Source organism: Scyliorhinus canicula, chromosome 15 (genome assembly GCF_902713615.1).
Source record: "Scyliorhinus canicula chromosome 15, sScyCan1.1, whole genome shotgun sequence".
Taxonomy (NCBI): Eukaryota; Metazoa; Chordata; class Chondrichthyes; order Carcharhiniformes; family Scyliorhinidae; genus Scyliorhinus; species Scyliorhinus canicula.
Genome location: NC_052160.1, coordinates 1,670,180 through 1,687,687, shown reverse-complemented (window position 1 = coordinate 1,687,687; position 17,508 = coordinate 1,670,180). Strand labels below are relative to the sequence as shown.

The 17,508-nt window shown below is 54.1% G+C and overlaps 1 protein-coding gene across 1 annotated transcript in view; it reads right to left on the bottom strand.

Annotated features, from left to right (window-relative positions):
- LOC119978922 (palmitoleoyl-protein carboxylesterase notum1a-like) overlaps positions 1-17,508 on the bottom strand; it is an 89,722-nt gene that overhangs the window by 67,177 nt on the left and 5,037 nt on the right. The window contains exon 6 of the mRNA XM_038820854.1: positions 15,983-16,043. Within this exon, the coding sequence (XP_038676782.1) occupies positions 15,983-16,043 (61 nt within the window). The remainder of the gene's footprint in view (positions 1-15,982; positions 16,044-17,508) is intronic.

Below are 17,508 nucleotides of genomic sequence, written 5' to 3'. Positions count from 1 at the left end.
TCTATCTTTATCTTAAAAACATGTAATGAAGGAGCCTCAACTGCTTCACTGGGCAAGGAATTCCATAGATTCACAACCCTTTGGGTGAAGAAGTTCCTCCGAAACTCAGTCTTCATCGATAGGAAGATGAGTTTCCTCTCCTATTCGGCCACTGAGTCAGCGACACCCCCCCCCCCCCCCCCCCCCCCCCCCCACCCCCCACCCCCACCCAGACTGTGGGTCAGACACTCCCCCCCCCACCCCCCCCCACCCAGACTGTGGGTCAGACACTCCCCCCCACCCAGACAGTGGGTCAGACACTCCCCCCCCACCCAGACAGCGGGTCAGACACTCCCCCCCCACCCCCCCCACCCAGACTGTGGGTCAGACACTCCCCCCCCACCCCACCCCCCCCACCCAGACAGCGGGTCAGACACCCCCCCCCACCCAGACTGTGGGTCAGACACTCCCCCCCCCACCCAGACAGCGGGTCAGACACTCCCCCCCCCCCACCCCCCCCACCCAGACTGTGGGTCAGACACTCCCCCCCCCCCCCCCCCCCCCCCACCCAGACAGCGGGTCAGACACCCCCCCACCCAGACTGTGGGTCAGACACTCCCCCCCCACCCAACCACCCAGATTGTGGGTCAGACACTCCCCCCCCCCCCACCCAGGCAGCGGGTCAGACACTCCCCCCCCCCCACCCAGACTGTGGGTCAGACACTCCCCCCCCCACCCAGACTGCGGGTCAGACACCCCCCCCACCCAGACTGTGGGTCAGACACTCCCCCCCACCCAGACTGTGGGTCAGACACTCCCCCCCCACCCAGACTGTGGGTCAGACACTCCCCCCCCACCCAACCAACCAGACAGTGGGTCAGACACTCCCCCCACCCAGACTGTGGGTCAGACACTCACTCCACCCCCCCCCCCACCCAGGCAGCGGGTCAGACACTCCCCCCCCCCACCCCCACCCCGACTGTGGGTCAGACACTCCCCCCACCCCGACTGTGGGTCAGACACTCCCCCCCCACCCCCCACCCCGACTGTGGGTCAGACACTCCCCCCCCCCACACAGACTGTGGGTCAGACACTCCCCCCCCACACAGACTGTGGGTCAGACACTCCCCCCACCTCGACTGTGGGTCAGACACTCCCCCCCCCCCCACCCAGACTGCGGGTCAGACACCCCCCCCCAACCAGACTGTGGGTCAGACACTCCCCCCATCCCGACTGTGGGTCAGACACTCCCCCCCCCCACCCAGACTGCGGGTCAGACACCCCCCCACCCAGACTGTGGGTCAGACACTACCCCCACCCAGACTGTGGGTCAGACACTCCCCCCACCCCCCATCCCGACTGTGGGTCAGACACTCCCCCCCCCACCCAGACTGCGGGTCAGACCCCCCCCCCACCCAGACTGTGGGTCAGACACTACCCCCACCCAGACTGTGGGTCAGACACTCCCCCCCACACAGACTGTGGGTCAGACACTCCCCCCCCACCCAGACTGTGGGTCAGACACTCCCCCCCACCCAGACTGTGGGTCAGACTCTCCCCCCACCCCCCACCTAGACTGTGGGTCACACACACCCCACCCAGACTGTGGGTCAGACACCCTCCCCCCACCCAGACTATGGTCAGACACCCCCCCCCCACCCAGACTGTGGGTCAGACACTCCCCCCCCACCCAGACTGTGGGTCAGACTCTCCCCCCACCCCCCACCCAGACTGTGGGTCAGGCTCTCCCCCCCCCATCCAGACTGTGGGTCAGACACTCCCCCCCCCCCACCCAGACTGTGGGTCAGAAACTCCCCCCACCCCCCACCCAGACTGTGGGTCAGAAACTCCCCCCACTCCCCACCCAGACTGTGGGTCAGACACTCCCCCCACACAGACTGTGGGTCAGACTCTCCCCCCACACAGACTGTGGGTCAGACTCTCCCCCCACACAGACTGTGGGTCAGACACTGGCAAATGATAAACACCAAGATTGGTCGGGGGGGTTAACGGTGAAGAAGAGGGTGATAGGTTGCAGGAAGGTATAGATGGGTTGGTCAGATGGGCAGAGCAGCGGCAGATGGTGTTTAACCCTGTCCAACCCTGAGGTGATGGACTTTGGAAGGAGAAACAGGACGAGGGAGTACGTAATGAATGACAGGACACCAGGAAACTCAGAGGAACAGATAGATCCTGGGAACCTTGTTCACAAACCCCTGCAGGTGGCAGAGCCGGTGAATAGGGCCGTTAATAAGGTATTTGGGACACTTGCCTTTATCAGTGGTGACATAGATTATAAGAGCAGGGTGGTTATGTTGGAGCTGTGCAGAACATTGGTTAGGCCACAGCTGGAGCACTGTGTTCAGTTCAGGTCGCCTCGGTAAAGGAAGGAGGAGATTGTACTGGAGGGGGTGCAGAGGAGATTCACCAGGATGTTCCCTGGGATGGAGCATCTGAGCTATAAGGAGAGACTGGATAGGATGGCATTGTTTTCCTTCGAGCAGAGGAGGCTGAGGGAGGGATATGATTGAGGTGTATAAGATTGAGGGGTTTGAACAGCGTAAATAGGAAGCAGCTGTTCCCTTGGTTGAGGGATTAATCACAAGGGGGATAGTTTTGGGGTGAGGGACAGGAGATTCCGAGGGGATTTGAGAAAATACATTCACTCAGAGGGTGTTGAGAGTCAGGAATGCGTGCCCTGGATAAGGCCAGGTCATGTGATACTGCGCAAATTCCCGGTGGCATTCCCTGTCCCCACCACCACGGGATTTAGTCCCAGGTGGGAAATACTGCCAAAAGTATTGGATAACTCAGCAGGTCTGGCAGCATCTGTGTGGAAAGAAACAGAATTTCAGGGTGTGAATTCTGTGAGACCTCAGGGTGTGAATCCAGTGAGACCTCACGGTGTGATTCCAGTGTGTCCACACCGTTCAAATCCAGTGTGGTAGTATGACTAGAGGTACTACGGTACCTAGCAATGCCGAGAACTCATTGGTGGAGAAGGCTCGTTGCTCATTGGCCCGATGGGATGTAACACTAGTGTGGTGAATGTAACTCTGTAATTCACACTGTGATATATATATGAGACCGTACGATTGAAAGCGCAGTTGCGTTGCCCGACCACTAGGGGGAGTAGCTCTGGGAATGCTTAGGAGTTTGTACAGGGCTCCACCCTTGGCTCCGCCCAGGGCTCCTCCCCCTGGACTGCTGCATAAATATCGATGCCCAGAGCCAGCCTACCAGTTCATCGAGAGTTCAACACGGAACAGGCTGGCTCTGTAGTAAGTAGATTAAAACCACTGTTCATATCTCAAAGCACGTACCTAGTGAATTGATGGTCTCATCAATTTAATCTACTTAAGAAACAATCAGGATCAATCATGGAATCAGCCCTCAAGCCTGAGCGACTGGAACTCGACCCGTAGGATGCAGAGGCAAAAGAATTTTTTTCTCATTGGCTGCGGTGTTTTAAAGCCTACCTGGCGGAAGCAAGCACAGCCGAAACAACGGAGGAGCAGAAACTGAGCCTACTGCACGCGAGGGTGAGCCACAGAATCTCTACCCAACTAAACTGCGCCGGTTCGTATACTGAAGCCCTACCGCTACTCGACAAAATGTATGTGAGGCCTGTTAATTAAGTCTATGCACGACACGTGTTCACTACTCGCCGCCAGCGGCCTACGGAATCGCTCGCAGAATTCCTGAGAGCGCTAAAAACTTTATCTAGTGACTGTAATTACCAGGCGGTTACCGCGGCAGAACATAGAGACCTTGCTGTACGCGATGCCTTTGTTGCGGGCCTTAGGTCAAATTACGTGCGCCAGCGACTGCTGGAAAAGGGGGCCCTAAATCCTGAAGGGACTGTTAAACTTGCTACCACTATGGAGGTCTCCTTCCGCAGCCTCACCTCGTTCCCCGCGGACCCCGCGACCCAGTCATGGGCCCCCGACCAGCGACTCCCCCAGGCCTGCGCCGTGCGGCCGCCCAGCCACAATGCTGCCCCAGCCTGCCACTTTTGCGGCCAGAATCAGCACCCGCGGCAGCACTGCCCGGCCCGCAATGCGACCTGCAGCAGCTGCGGGTGAAAAGGACACTATGCCAGAGTGTGTCTGGCGAAGAAAGCCCCAGCCTCTAACCCTCCCACGGCTCAAAGCACTCGTTCCCTGAATTCACAGGCCCACAGGCCCCGAAATGCTGCAGCCTGTATGCCGACTCCGCCCCCACCTGACATGTGCGACTCATGGGGGCGGCCATCTTGGCAATCCTCCTCCATGCGGCCGGCCATGTGCGACTCATGGGGGCGGCCATCTTGGCAATCCTCCTCCATGCGGCCGGCCATGTGCGACTCATGGAAGTGGCCGTCTTGGCAATCCTCCTCCATGCGGCCGGCCATGTGCGACTCATGGGGGCGGATCTTGGGATCCATCCCCTTCAAACTCTGAAACTCACCTTGACGACTACGTACTCAGAGGGCAGTCATCATGGGTCCACTCCAGCACAGCTGATCGAGCCACCGACTACCCGCAACTCAGCGCAGTCACTCAGGACCAATCGCGCCCCAAGCATCTGCGAAACTCGATGGCGACGGTCCAAATTAACGGGTACAGGACATCGTGCCTTTTCGACTCCGGGAGCACTGAGAGCTTCATACACCCAGATCTGGTAAGACGCTGTTCGCTCCCCGTTTTCCCCGTGAGGCAAACTATCTCCCTCGCTTCGGCTCCCACTCTGTCCAGATCCAAGGGCGCACCGCCGCGACACTCACAATCCAAGGCGCTCGCTATGCCAAATTCCAGCTCTACGTCCTGCCCGAACTCTACGCCCCACTCTTATTGGGCCTAGATTTTCAGTGTAACCTCAAGAGTCTCAAGCGGACCCCTACCCCCACTCACTATCTGCAGCCTAGCCACACTGCGAATCTCCCCCCTCCTCTCTTTGCCAATCTCACCCAGGACTGTAAACCCGTAGCCACCCGCAGCAGGCGGTACAGCCTGCAGGATAGGGTATTTGTCAGATCAGAGGTCCGAAGGCTTCTCAGTGAGGGGATTATAGAGGCCAGCAATAGTCCCTGGAGAGCTCAGGTGGTGGTCGTCAAGACCCGGGAAAAATTCTGCATGATCGTAGACAATAGTCAGACCATTAATAGGTTTACGCTCCTCGACGCGTATCCCCTCCCCAGGATTGCAGACATGGTAAATCAGATCGCCCAGTATCGGCTCTTTTCCACGGTGGATCTGAATTCTGCATACCACCAGCTCCCAATCCGCCCGGAGGACCGCCACTACACGGCATTTGAGGCCGATGGCCGCCTCTTCCATTTCCTCCAGGTCCCCTTTCGCGTCACGAATGGGGTCTCGGTGTTCCAACGAGCAATGGACCGAATGGTGGACCAGTAAGGGCTGCGGGCCACGTTCCCGTACTTGAATAACGTTAGCATCTGCGGCTATGACCAGCAGGACCACGACGCCAATCTCTACCGTTTTCTCCAGACGGCTCAGAAGCTGAATCTCACCTATAACAAGGAGAAATGCGTTTTCCGCACAACCAGACTAGCCATCCTCGGCTATGTCATGGAGAACGGAGTCCTGGGTCCCTACCCGGACCGCATGCGCCCCCTCTTAGAACTCCCCCTCCCCCATTGCCCCAAGGCTCTCAAACGGTGCTTGGGTTTCTTTCCTACTACGCCCAGTGGGTCCCTCAATATGCGGACAAAGCCCGCCCACTCTTTAGGGCCACACGATTTCCCCTGTCAGCTGAGGTGCGCCAGGCCTTCGACGGCATCAAGGAGGACATCGCCAAAGCAGCCATGCGGGCGGTGGATGAATCCACTCCATTTCAGGTTGAGAGCGACGCCTCAGAGGTAGCTCTTGCAGCCACTTTAAATCAGGCAGGGAGGCCCGTTGCATTTTTCTCCCGAACCCTCTCCGCTTCAGAACTTCGACACTCCTCAGTCGAGAAAGAAGCACAAGCCATCGTGGAGGCTGTTCGTCACTGGAGGCACTACCTCGCAGGTAGGAGGTTCACCCTCATCACCGACCAAAGATCGGTTGCCTTCATGTTCGACAACTCGCAAAGGGGCAAAATAAAAAACAATAAAATTCTGAGGTGGAGGATCGAACTCTCCACCTATAGCTACGATATTAATTATCGACCGGGGAAGCTTAACGAGCCTTTCTCCACTGAGGAGGTAAAAGCGGTCACCAGGGACTGCCCGATCTGTGCGGAGTGCAAACCGCACTTCTATAGACCAGACAGGGCCCACCTGGTCAAGGCTTCTAGGCCCTTTGAACGCCTCGCGATTGATTTCAAAGGGCCGCTCCCCTCAACTAACAAGAACGTTTACTTTCTAAACGTCATAGACGAGTTCTCCCGTTTTCCCTTTGCTATCCTGTGCCTCGACATGACCTCCCACACAGTCATTAGGGCCCTGCATAGCATCTTCACCCTGTTTGGTTTCCCCAGCTACGTACACAGCGACTGGGGTTCGTCCTTCATGAGCGACGAGCTGCGTCAGTACCTGCTCGAAAAGGGCATTGCCTCGAGCAGGACTACCAGCTACAACCCCAGGGGGAATGGGCAGGTGGAGAGGGAGAATGCGACGGTCTGGAAGACCGTCCGACTGACCCCCCGGTCTAGAAAGCTCCAAGTCTCCCAGTGGCAGGAAGTCCTCCAAGACGCGCTCCACGCTATTAGGTCCCTCTTATGTACGGCGACCAACCAGACCCCTCACGAGAGGCTCTTTATCTTTTTCAGGGGCACTACCACGGGGGTCTCACTCCCGGCATGGCTGAGGACGCCGGGCCCCGTACTCCTGAGGAAACACGTCAGGGGGCACAAAACCGACCCCCTTGTAGAGAAGGTGCGCCTGCTTCACTCAAACCCCCAGTACGCCTTTGTAGAGTTCCCTGACGGCCGTCAGGACACGGTATCCCTCCGGGACCTAGCACCCGCTGGATCCAGCATCCCCACTATCACTACAGATGCACCCCTCACTCTACACCCCACCCAGCCGCCCCCTCACGCTACTGAGCCCACTAGCTCACTACATTTGTTCCGCGCGCTCCCAGCCCCCAGCGCCCAGCCCCCAGCGCCCCCAGTCTCCAGTCCCCAGCCCCCAGCCCCCAGCGCCCCCAGCCCCCAGCGCCCCCAGTCTCCAGTCCCCAGCCCCCAGCCCCCAGCGCCCCCAGCCCCCAGCGCCCCCAGCCCCCAGCCCCCAGTCTCCAGTCCCCAGCCCCCAGCCCCCAGCGCCCCCAGTCTCCAGTCCCCAGCCCCCAGCGCCCCCAGCCCCCAGCCCCCAGCGCCCCCAGCCCCCAGCCCCCAGCGCCCCCAGCCCCCAGCCCCCAGCCCCCAGCCCCCAGCGCCCCCAGCCCCCAGCCCCCAGCGCCCCCAGCCCCCAGCCCCCAGCGCCCCCAGCCCCCATCGCCCCCAGCCCCCAGCGCCCCCAGTCGAACCAGACGGGTCTGGAGCTCGGACGGAATCACCCCCGGAGTCCGCCATTGTACCCCAGCACACAACACCCATCCAGCCACCACAAGAGGCTGCAACCCCGGTGCTCCGCAGATCACAGCGGACAGTCCGACCACCGGACAGACTCAATTTATGAACCACCACCCCCACCAGACTTGATTTTTTTGTAGGGGGTAAATGTAGTGAATGTAACTCCGTAATTCACACTGTGATATATATATGAGACTGTACGATTGTAAGCGCAGTTGCGTTGCCCGACCACTAGGGGGAGTAGCTCTGGGAATGCTTAGGAGCTTGTACAGGGCTCCACCCTTGGCTCCGCCCACGGCTCCTCCCCCTGGACTGCTGTATAAATACCAATGCTCAGAACCAGCCGACCAGTTCATCGAGAGTTCAACGTGTAACAGGCTGGCTCTGTAGTAAGTAGATTAAAACCACTGTTCATATTCAAAGCACGTGCCTAGTGAATTGATGGTCTCATCAACTAGTCACCCATTGGTTAGAATTGTAAGGTAGCTCCGCCCAATAAGGTGGGGTATAAGAGCTTCCTTTCTGTACCTGAGCTGCTGGGGAAACATCTTGTTCATTAAAGCCTTCAGTTCGGACTACAACCTCGCTTCTGTGGTCATTGATAGTGCATCATCCAGTGTCCACAGTGTGTGAATCCAGTGTCCACAGGGTGTGAATCCAGTGTCCACACGCTGTGAATCCAGTGTCCACAGGGTGTGAATCCAGTGTCCACACCTTGTGAATCCAGTGTCCACACGGTGTGAATCCAGTGTCCACACGGTGTGAATCCAGTGTCCACAGGGTGTGAATCCAGTGTCCACACGCTGTGAATCCAGTGTCCACAGGGTGTGAATCTAGTGTCCACACGGTGTGAATCCAGTGTCCACACGGTGTGAATCCAGTGTCCACAGGGTGTGAATCCAGTGTCCACAGGGTGTGAATCCAGTGTCCACACGCTGTGAATCCAGTGTCCACACGGTGTGAATCCAGTGTCCACAGGGTGTGAATCCAGTGTCCACACGGTGTGAATCCAGTGTCCACACGGTGTGAATCCAGTGTCCACACGCTGTGAATCCAGTGTCCACAGGGTGTGAATCCAGTGTCCACACGCTGTGAATCCAGTGTCCACACGGTGTGAATCCAGTGTGACCTCACGCTGTGAATCCAGTGTGACCTCACGGTTTGAATCCAGTGTGACCTCACGCTGTGAATCCAGTGTGACCTCACGGTTTGAATCCAGTGTGACCTCACGGTTTGAATCCAGTGGGCGCGATTCCCCGATTGCGGCACTAAGTGTCCATGCCATCATGAACGCCGTCGTGTTTCATGACCCCCACAGGAGGCCAGCACGTCGCTGGAGTGGTTCACGCCTCTCCAGCCTTACATCCTGCTTGGACTGGGGGCGGTGCCAACACGCGCATGCGCGGTAGACTCACGGAATGCTCCAGCCCCGACGCAACATGGCTCGGGGGTTCTGGGGACGTAAGTGCAACAAAGTAGACCCGGCGGGAGGAGAGGCCGACCCGCCAATCGGTGAGCCCCGATCGCGGGCCAGACCCCATCGTAGGCCCCCCCCCGGGGATGGAGTCTCCCTGCACCCCCACAGGCCACCCCCCCCGACCCTTCGCGCAGAGTTCCTGCCGGCAGAGACCAGGTGTGGACGGCGCCGGCGGTACTCTGCTTTTTCTGCGCAGCGGGCCGGAGATTCGGCGGCCCTGCAGCGTACAGCGGCCCTCGACCGGCGCCGCACCAAACGCGCCAGCGCAAATGGCGGCAATTTTCCACACATCGGAGAATCGCGCGCGTGCGTCGGGGCAGGGGTCAGGGGTCAGAGGTCAGGGATAGGTCAGAGGGTGGGGGTGATTAAATTACAGGATGTCTGTCTGACTGAAACGTGCTGCTTGAGTTTATTTACTGGGCGTTTATCAAAGAACTGTGATCTCGCTCAAACTGCTCATTGCAGTGTATCGTTCTCACAAATATATTAAATTCAGTGGCACCTGTTACGTAGAAAGTTTGATGCCTTCAATGATGTGAGAATAGATTAGTAAAGTCACATTGAAAAAATTGTCAATTAGATGTGGAAGTTCCAGCAGTCGGGAGAATGAAAGAAGAAAGCTTTTTGAAAAATAAACAAAACAATCAATAAAATCAGATGAAAACTGGGCAATTACTTCAAGCAGCTGCATCTGGCTCAGCAATTTGCCTGAAGTTCAAGAGAAAACCTGTCATATCAAAAGCAACTAATTGACAATTTCAGCCATTTTTAACCCACTTTGGCCCCACAGGCAGTGTGCAATGTTTTTATTCAGCTCTGTAATTACCTCCATGCATATTCAGTAGCCCAGCATTGGAATTATTATTTTGCTGATGTATAATCTCCTGTTTTAAACAAGTTGTTTAATTGAAGAAATTTTGTAAAGGCTTGCGTCACTGTCTGTGCGGAGTCTACACGTTCCTCCCGTGTCTGTGTGGTTTGCTCCGGGTGCTCCGGTTTCCTCCCACAAGTCCCGAAAGACGTGCTGTTGGGTGAATTGGACATTCTGAATTCTCCCTCTGTGACCCGAACAGGCGCCGGAATGTGGCGACCCGGGGACTTTCACAGTAACTTCGCTGCAGTGTTAGTGTAAGCCTACCTGTGACACTAATAAAGATTATTATTATAAAAAGTAAAGTCACTATAGTCTGCCTTCCCGTTTGAGGGGGAGAGCTGACTGGGGGTGATTTAACCATATTCTGTAAGGTAAGAGGAGATGGGGGCTAGGGCAGTTGCATGCTCCTCCTGTAGGATGTGGGTGGTGAGGAATACCACTGGTGTCCCCGCTGACTATACCTGCGGGAAGTGCACCCAACTCCAGCTCCTCAGAGACCGTGTTAGGGAACTGGAGCTGGAGCTGGATGAATTTTGGATCATCCGGGAGGCAGAGGGGGTAATAAAGAAGAGTTACAGGGAGGTAGCCACACCCAAGGTACTGGACAAGAGTAGCTGGGTTACAGTCAGGGGAAAGAAAACTAACAGGCAGACAGTGCAGGGATCCCTCGTGGCTGTTCCCTTCAAAACAAGTATACCGTTTTGGTTGCTGTTGGGGGGATGACCTACTGGGGGAAGGCCCCAGCGGCCAGGTCTCTGGCACTGAGTCTGGCTCTGGGGCTCAGAAGGGAAGGGGGGAGCATAGAACAGCAATAGTAATACGAGATTCAATGGTTAGGGCAATAGATAGGAGATTCTATGGTCGCGAGCGAGACTCCCGAAAGGTATGTTGCCTCCCGGGTGCCAGGGCCAGGGATGTCTCGGATCGTGTCTTCAGGATCCTGAAGGGGGAGGGTGAGCAGCCAGAAGTCGTGGTGCACATTGGTACCAACGACGTAGGTAGGAAAAAGGGTGTGGAGGTAATAAACAAGTTTAGGGAGTTAGGCTGGAAGTTAAAGGCCAGGACAGACAGAGTTGTCATCTCTGGTTTGTTGCCGGTGCCACGTGATAGCGAGGCTAGGAATAGGGAGAGAGTGCAGTTGAACACGTGGCTGCAGGAATGGTGTAGGAAGGAGGGCTTCATGTATTTGGATAATTGGAGCGCATTCTGGGGAAGGTGGGACCTGTACAAGCAGGACGGGTTGCATCTGAACCAGAGGGGCACCAATATCCTGGGGGGGGAGGTTTTCGAGTACTCTTCGGGAGGGTTGAAACTAATTTGGCAGGGGAATGGGAACCGGACTTGTAGCCCAGCAACTAAGGTAACTGATGTTCAGAACAAAGAACAAAGAAAAGTACAGCACAGGAACAGGCCCTTCAGCCCTCCAAGCCCGTGCCGACCATGCTGCCCGACTAAACTACAATCTTCTACACTTCCTGGGTCCGTATCCCTCTATTCCCATCCTATTCATGTATTTATCAAGATGCCCCTTAAATGTCACTATCGTCCCTGCTTCCACCACCTCCTCCGGCAGCGAGTTCCAGGCACCCACTACCCTCTGTGTAGAAAACTTGCCTCGTACATCTCCTCTAAACCTTGCCCCTCGCACCTTAAACCTATGCCCCCTAGTAATTGATCCCTCTACCCTGGGGAAAAGCCTCTGATGATCCACTCTGTCTATGCCCCTCATAATTTTGTAGACCTCTATCAGGTCGCCCCTCAACCTCCGTCATTCCAGTGAGAACAAACCGAGTTTATTCAACCGCTCCTCATAGCTAATGCCCTCCATACCAGGCAACATCCTGGTAAATCTCTTCTGCACCCTCTCTAAAGCCTCCATGTCCTTCTGGTACTGTGGTGACCAGAATTGAACACTATACTCCAAGTGTGGCCTAACTAAGGTTCTATACAGCTGCAACATGACTTGCCAGGATGTCAAAGCACGTAGTGATGCAGTGGGGAAGGTAACACTGACAAAGGAGAGTACTTGCAGGCAAGGAGATGGGTTGAAGTGTGTATACTTTAATGCAAGAAGCATCAGGAATAAGGTGGGTGAACTTAAGGCATGGATCGGTACTTGGGACTACGATGTGGTGGCCATCACAGAAACTTGGATAGAAGAGGGGCAAAAATGGTTGTTGGAGGTCCCTGGTTATAGATGTTTCAATAAGATGAGGGAGGATGGTAAAAGAGGTGGGGGGTGGCATTGTTAATTAGAGATAGTATAACAGCTGCAGAAAGGCAGTTCGAGGAAGATCTGCCTACTGAGGTAATATGGGTTGAAGTCAGAAATAGGAAAGGAGCAGACACCTTGTTGTGAGTTTTCTATAGGCCCCCCAATAGCAGTAGAGATGTCCAGGAACAGATTGGGAAACAGATTTTGGAAAGGTACAGAAGTCACAGGGTAGTAGTCATGGGTGACTTCAACTTCCCAAATATTGAGTGGAAACTCTTTTGATCAAATAGTTTGGATGGGGTGATGTTTGTGCAGTGTGTCCAGGAAGCTTTTCTAACACAGTATGTAGATTGTCCGACCAGAGGGGAGGCCATATTGGGTTTGGTACTTGGTAATGAACCAGGGCAGGTGACAGATTTGTTAGTGGGGGAGCATTTTGGAGATAGTGACCACAATTCTGTGACTTTCACTTTAGTAATGGAGAGGGATAGGTGTGTGCAACAGGACAAGGTTTACAATTGGGGGAAGGGTAAATACAATGCTGTCAGACAAGAATTGAAGTGAAGAAGTTGGGAACATAGGCTGTCAGGGAAGGACACAATTGAAATGTGGAACTTGTTAAAGGAACAGATACTATGTGTCCTTGATATGTATGTCCCTGACAGGCAGGAAAGAGATGGTCGAGTGAGGGAACCATGGTTGACAAGAGAGGTTGAATGTCTTGTTAAGTGGAAGAAGGAGACTTATGTAAGGCTGAAGAAACAAGGTTCAGACAGGGCGCTGGAGGGGTACAAGATAGCCAGGAGGGAACTGAAGTGCATAAGTTGGGAACATAGGCTGTCAGGGAAGGACGCAACTGAAGAAAGGGATTAGGAGAGCTAAGAGAGGGCATGAAAAATCTTTGGCGGGTAGAATCAAGGAAAACCCCAAGGCCTTTTACACATACGTGAGAAATATGAGAATGACTAGAGCGAGGGTAGGTCCGATCAAGGACAGTAGCGGGAGATGTGTATTGAGTGAGAAGAGATAGGAGAGGTCTTGAACGATACTTTTCTTCAGTATTTACGAATGAGAGGGGCCATGTAGTTGGAGAGGACAGTGTGAAACAGACTGGTAAGCTCGAGGAGATACTTGTTGGGAAAGAAGATGTGTTGGGCATTTTGAAAAACTTGAGGATAGACGTTGGCAATGATCTTTTCGTCCTCACTGTCAACAGGGGTGGTACCAGGGGATTGGAAAGTGGCGAATGTAGTGACCCTGTTCAAAAAAGGGAATAGGGATAACCCTAGGAATTACAGGCCAGTTAGTCTAGCTTTGGTGATAGGCAAAGTAATGGAAAGGGTACTGAGGGATAGGATTTCTGAGCATCTGGAAAGACACTGCTTGATTAGGGATAGTCAGCACGGATTTGTGAGGGGTAGGTCTTGCCTCACAAGTCTTATTGAATTTTTTGAGGAGGTGACCAAGCATGTGGATGAAGGTAAAGCAGTGGATGTAGTGTACATGGATTTTAGTAAGGCATTTGATAAGGTTCCCCATGGTATGCAAAAAAGTAAGGAGGCATGGGCTGGAGCCCAGTTACCAGTGGCGTACCGCAGGGATCAGTTCTGGGTCCTCTGCTGTTTGTGATTTTCATTAATGACTTGGATGAGGGAGTTGAAGGGTGGGTCAGTAAATTTGTAGATGATACGAAGATCGGTGGAGTTGTGGATAGTGAGGAGGGCTGTTGTCGGCTGCAAAGAGACATAGATAGGATACAGAGCTGGGCTGATAAGTGGCAGATGGAGTTTAACCCTGAAAAGTATGAGGTTGTCCATTTTGGAAGGACAAATATGAATGCGGAATACAGGGTTAACGGTAGGGTTCTTGGCAATGTAGAGGAGCAGAGAGATCTTGGGGTCTATGTTCATAGATCTTTGAAAGTTGCCACTCAAGTGGATAGAGCTGTGAAGAAAGCCTATGGTGTGCTAGCGTTCATTAGCAGAGGGATTGAATTTACGAGCCGTGAGGTGATGATGCAAAACCTTGGTCAGGCCACATTTGGAGTACTGTGTGCAGTTCTGGTCGCCTCATTTTAGGAAGGACATGGAAACTTTGGAAAAGGTGCAAAGGAGATTTACCAGGATGTTGCCTGGAATGGAGAGTAGGTCTTATGAGGAAAGGTTGAGAGTGCTAGGCCTTTTCTCATTAGAACGGAGAAGGATGAGGGGCGACTTGATTGAGTTGGATAGGTACATGGATTACGGTAGAATCATGGGGTGTAGATTAATTTCTTCTTAATCTAAGACAAAGGTTCGGCACAACATCGTGGGCCGAAGGGCCTGTTCTGTGCTGTATTTTTCTATGTTCTATGTTCTAACCCGAGGGCCACCACACCTCAGGCAAGGGGTAAGGTTGAGAAGACGGGGCCTTCCTGAATAACTTCAGTCGGTACGGGAATTGAACCCACGTTGCTGGTCTCGCTCTGCATCACAAACCAGCCGTCCATCAAACTGAACTAAACTGACGCTGTTATTCTAACTACTGTTATTATTAATGTTATTATTAATATTATTATCAATAATGTGGTTATTAATATGCTGTTATTATGAAGATAACTGGCGCCCTATTCAAGTTAACAGCTGAAATAATTACATGCACTCAGAAATATAAGACTATATTCATCATTCACTTTGTGGGATACATTAAGTATATTTGACTCCGTGACTTCTTTTTCTTTCACCCTCTTGGTGAAACCTCGGGCAAAATTCTCCCAAAGGGAGACAAACTGCCGACGCCGGAGTGAAATCCGGAGTGTTTCACTCCGGCGTTGGAGGCCGGTCCTCGCCCCCTATTCTCTCCCCCCCGGGGGGGCTAGGAGCGGCAGCGCGTCAATCTCGCGCGCCGGACCTTGAGGCTTGCGTCAAAGCGGCGCAGCCGGCGGCGCCTAAATTACATCACCCGCGCATGCGCAGATTGGCCGGCACCAACCCGCTGCCCCGCAAGACATGGAGGATTGATCTTGCGGGGCGGCGGAGGGAAAAGAGTGCGTCTTTTAGAGATGCCAGACCGACGATCGGTGGGCACCGATCGCGGGCCATACCCCTCCTGAGCACCCCCCTGGTACTCGATCCTTCCTCCATCCCCCACAGGCCCCACATGCAGCGTTCGCGTGATGTTCACGCCGGCAGCGACCAGGTGTGGTTGGCGCCGGCGTGAACTGGTCGGGTTCGGCAGGCCGCTCGGCCCTTCCGGGCCGGAGAATCGGCGCTCGACCGGAGCGGCGATTCTCCAAGCGGCCTGTCGCAAAACGCGACACGCCGTTTTGGGGGGGGGGGGGGAGAATCGCGTGGGGGTGCCAGGGCGGCGTGGCGTGATTCGCCCGGCACTCCCGCGATTCTCCCACCCGGCGTGGGGGTCGGAGAATCGGGCCCCTCTTGTTTGACCCATTTTACCTGCTAAAATATGCTGGAACTGCTGTGTCCAGATTGTGGCCCAGAGCTCGCAGGACTAATCGAGGGACACGTGTGCCTACATCCCCATGGGGAGATCCCTCAATGCTATGCTGCCGCCATTGTTCAAATTGAGGTCAAGTTTGATCACTCCATAGTTTTCATGGACTGAATGCTGAGTCGAGGAAGGTCAGGTCAGAGGTTAAGTTGATATCTGCCTCCTAACAGCTGGCCCCAGTCACACTGCATGGAGCAAAGTAGAGGATGTGTTTTTGTTTTTAGTCTGAGAATTCCGTAAGAGGTAGCGAAACGCAGAAGTGACAAAACATGGGAGGGAAAGGGAATTTTTTTTGTCTTGAATGTAGAAAATAGAAACATTTTTAGTCATAGTTTTATTTCAGGCATTCCAGCAAAATATTCCTATTGCTTTCTGCATTTGAAGTTGTCCTGATTCCCTCACTTAATGTCAAACACATTCTTGAAGCACAGAAGCCAAAAGGAGAACTTACACAGTGTTGGCATTCCACCAATGGGGGTTTTCCTCAGGCTGCGCGGATAGAATCCCAGAACCTGCCGGATTATAGGAACAGTGTAAGCAAGTTCATTGGTCACAATTGTCAGTGTTGATACTTTCCGACTAACCACAATACCTAGTTCTTAATTGCAAAAATAAATTTCTAGAAGCTTCTCTTGTTTTCGATAAATCAGTATCAAAGGAAGTAATGGATGAGAATGTATTGACAGAACAATGGTGAGGGTGTTGGGACTCGAATGTGAAAATCTTACAGCACTTTGAGGAAAGACATGGTCAAGCGTAAAAAACCCAGAGGTGGTTCACCAACTTGCCATTAACTTCCTGAAAATGCCCGCTCATGGTCTGACCATTTCAATGCATTGAATGGTGTGAATCTCCAGTATGCACATGGTAGATAAGGAATTAAACTCACCACAGAAAGTTTGGCCTTAAAAGCAGATTATTGCGGAAGCTGGAATCTGAAAGAAAAACAGAGAATCCTGGACAATCGCAGCAGGTCTGACAACATCTGTGGAGAGAGAAGGGAGCTAACATTTTGAGAAGGATGAGCTTTGACAAAGAGTCACCCAGACTCGAAACGTTAGCTCCCTTCTCTCTCCACAGGTGCTGTCAGATCTACTGAGATTGTCCAGTATTTTCTGCTTTTCTTTGTGAAAGATTGTCTATTTCAGTCTAGCTATCCTTTCTGTTACAAGTCTCAACTACGAAGAACAACCACTCAGGCACTGAAAATTAACTTTAACAACTGTGGAGTCTCATTGCCCCAAATTTGAATTGTTGTTCAACATTTTTAAAAAGGTTTACTTTTTAAAACTTTCTCTTTCTTTTTTTCTTTGTCTCTTAATCCTTAATCTTTCTTTCCCTCCATTAATTTGTCTTTCTGTGGCTGTTAAGACATTGGGCGGAATTCTCCCCCCCCACGCCGGATGGGAGAATCGCCAGGGCACCAAGCGAGTCCCGCCACGCTGCCCCGGCACCCGCACGCAATTCTCCCCCCCCCCCCCCCCCCCCCCCCCCATGCCAGATGGGAGAATCGCTGGGGCACCGAGCGAGTCCTGCCACGCTGCCCCGGCACCCGCACGCAATTCTCCCACCCCCCCCCCCAAATCGGCACGGCGAGATTCACGGCTGGCCGCTGGGAGAGTCGCCGTTTGTAACGGGCGAGCGGCGATTCTCCGGCCCGAATGGGCCGAACGGCCTGCCCAACACGACAGGTTCCCACCAACACCGTCCACACCTGGTGTTGGGGGGGTGGGAGGAGGGTTCTTGCCCCAGGGGTGGCCTCAAAAGGGGTCTGGCCCGCGATCGGTGCCCACCGATCAGTAGGCCGGCCTCTCTGAAGGAGGACCTCCTTTCCTCTGCCGCCCCGCAAGATCCATCCAACATCTTCTCGGGGCGATCACGGGGAGGACGGCAATCGCACATGCACGGGTTGGCGCCAGCCAACGTGCGCGGATAATGTCATTTACACGGCGCCACCTTTACGTGGCGTCAAGGCCT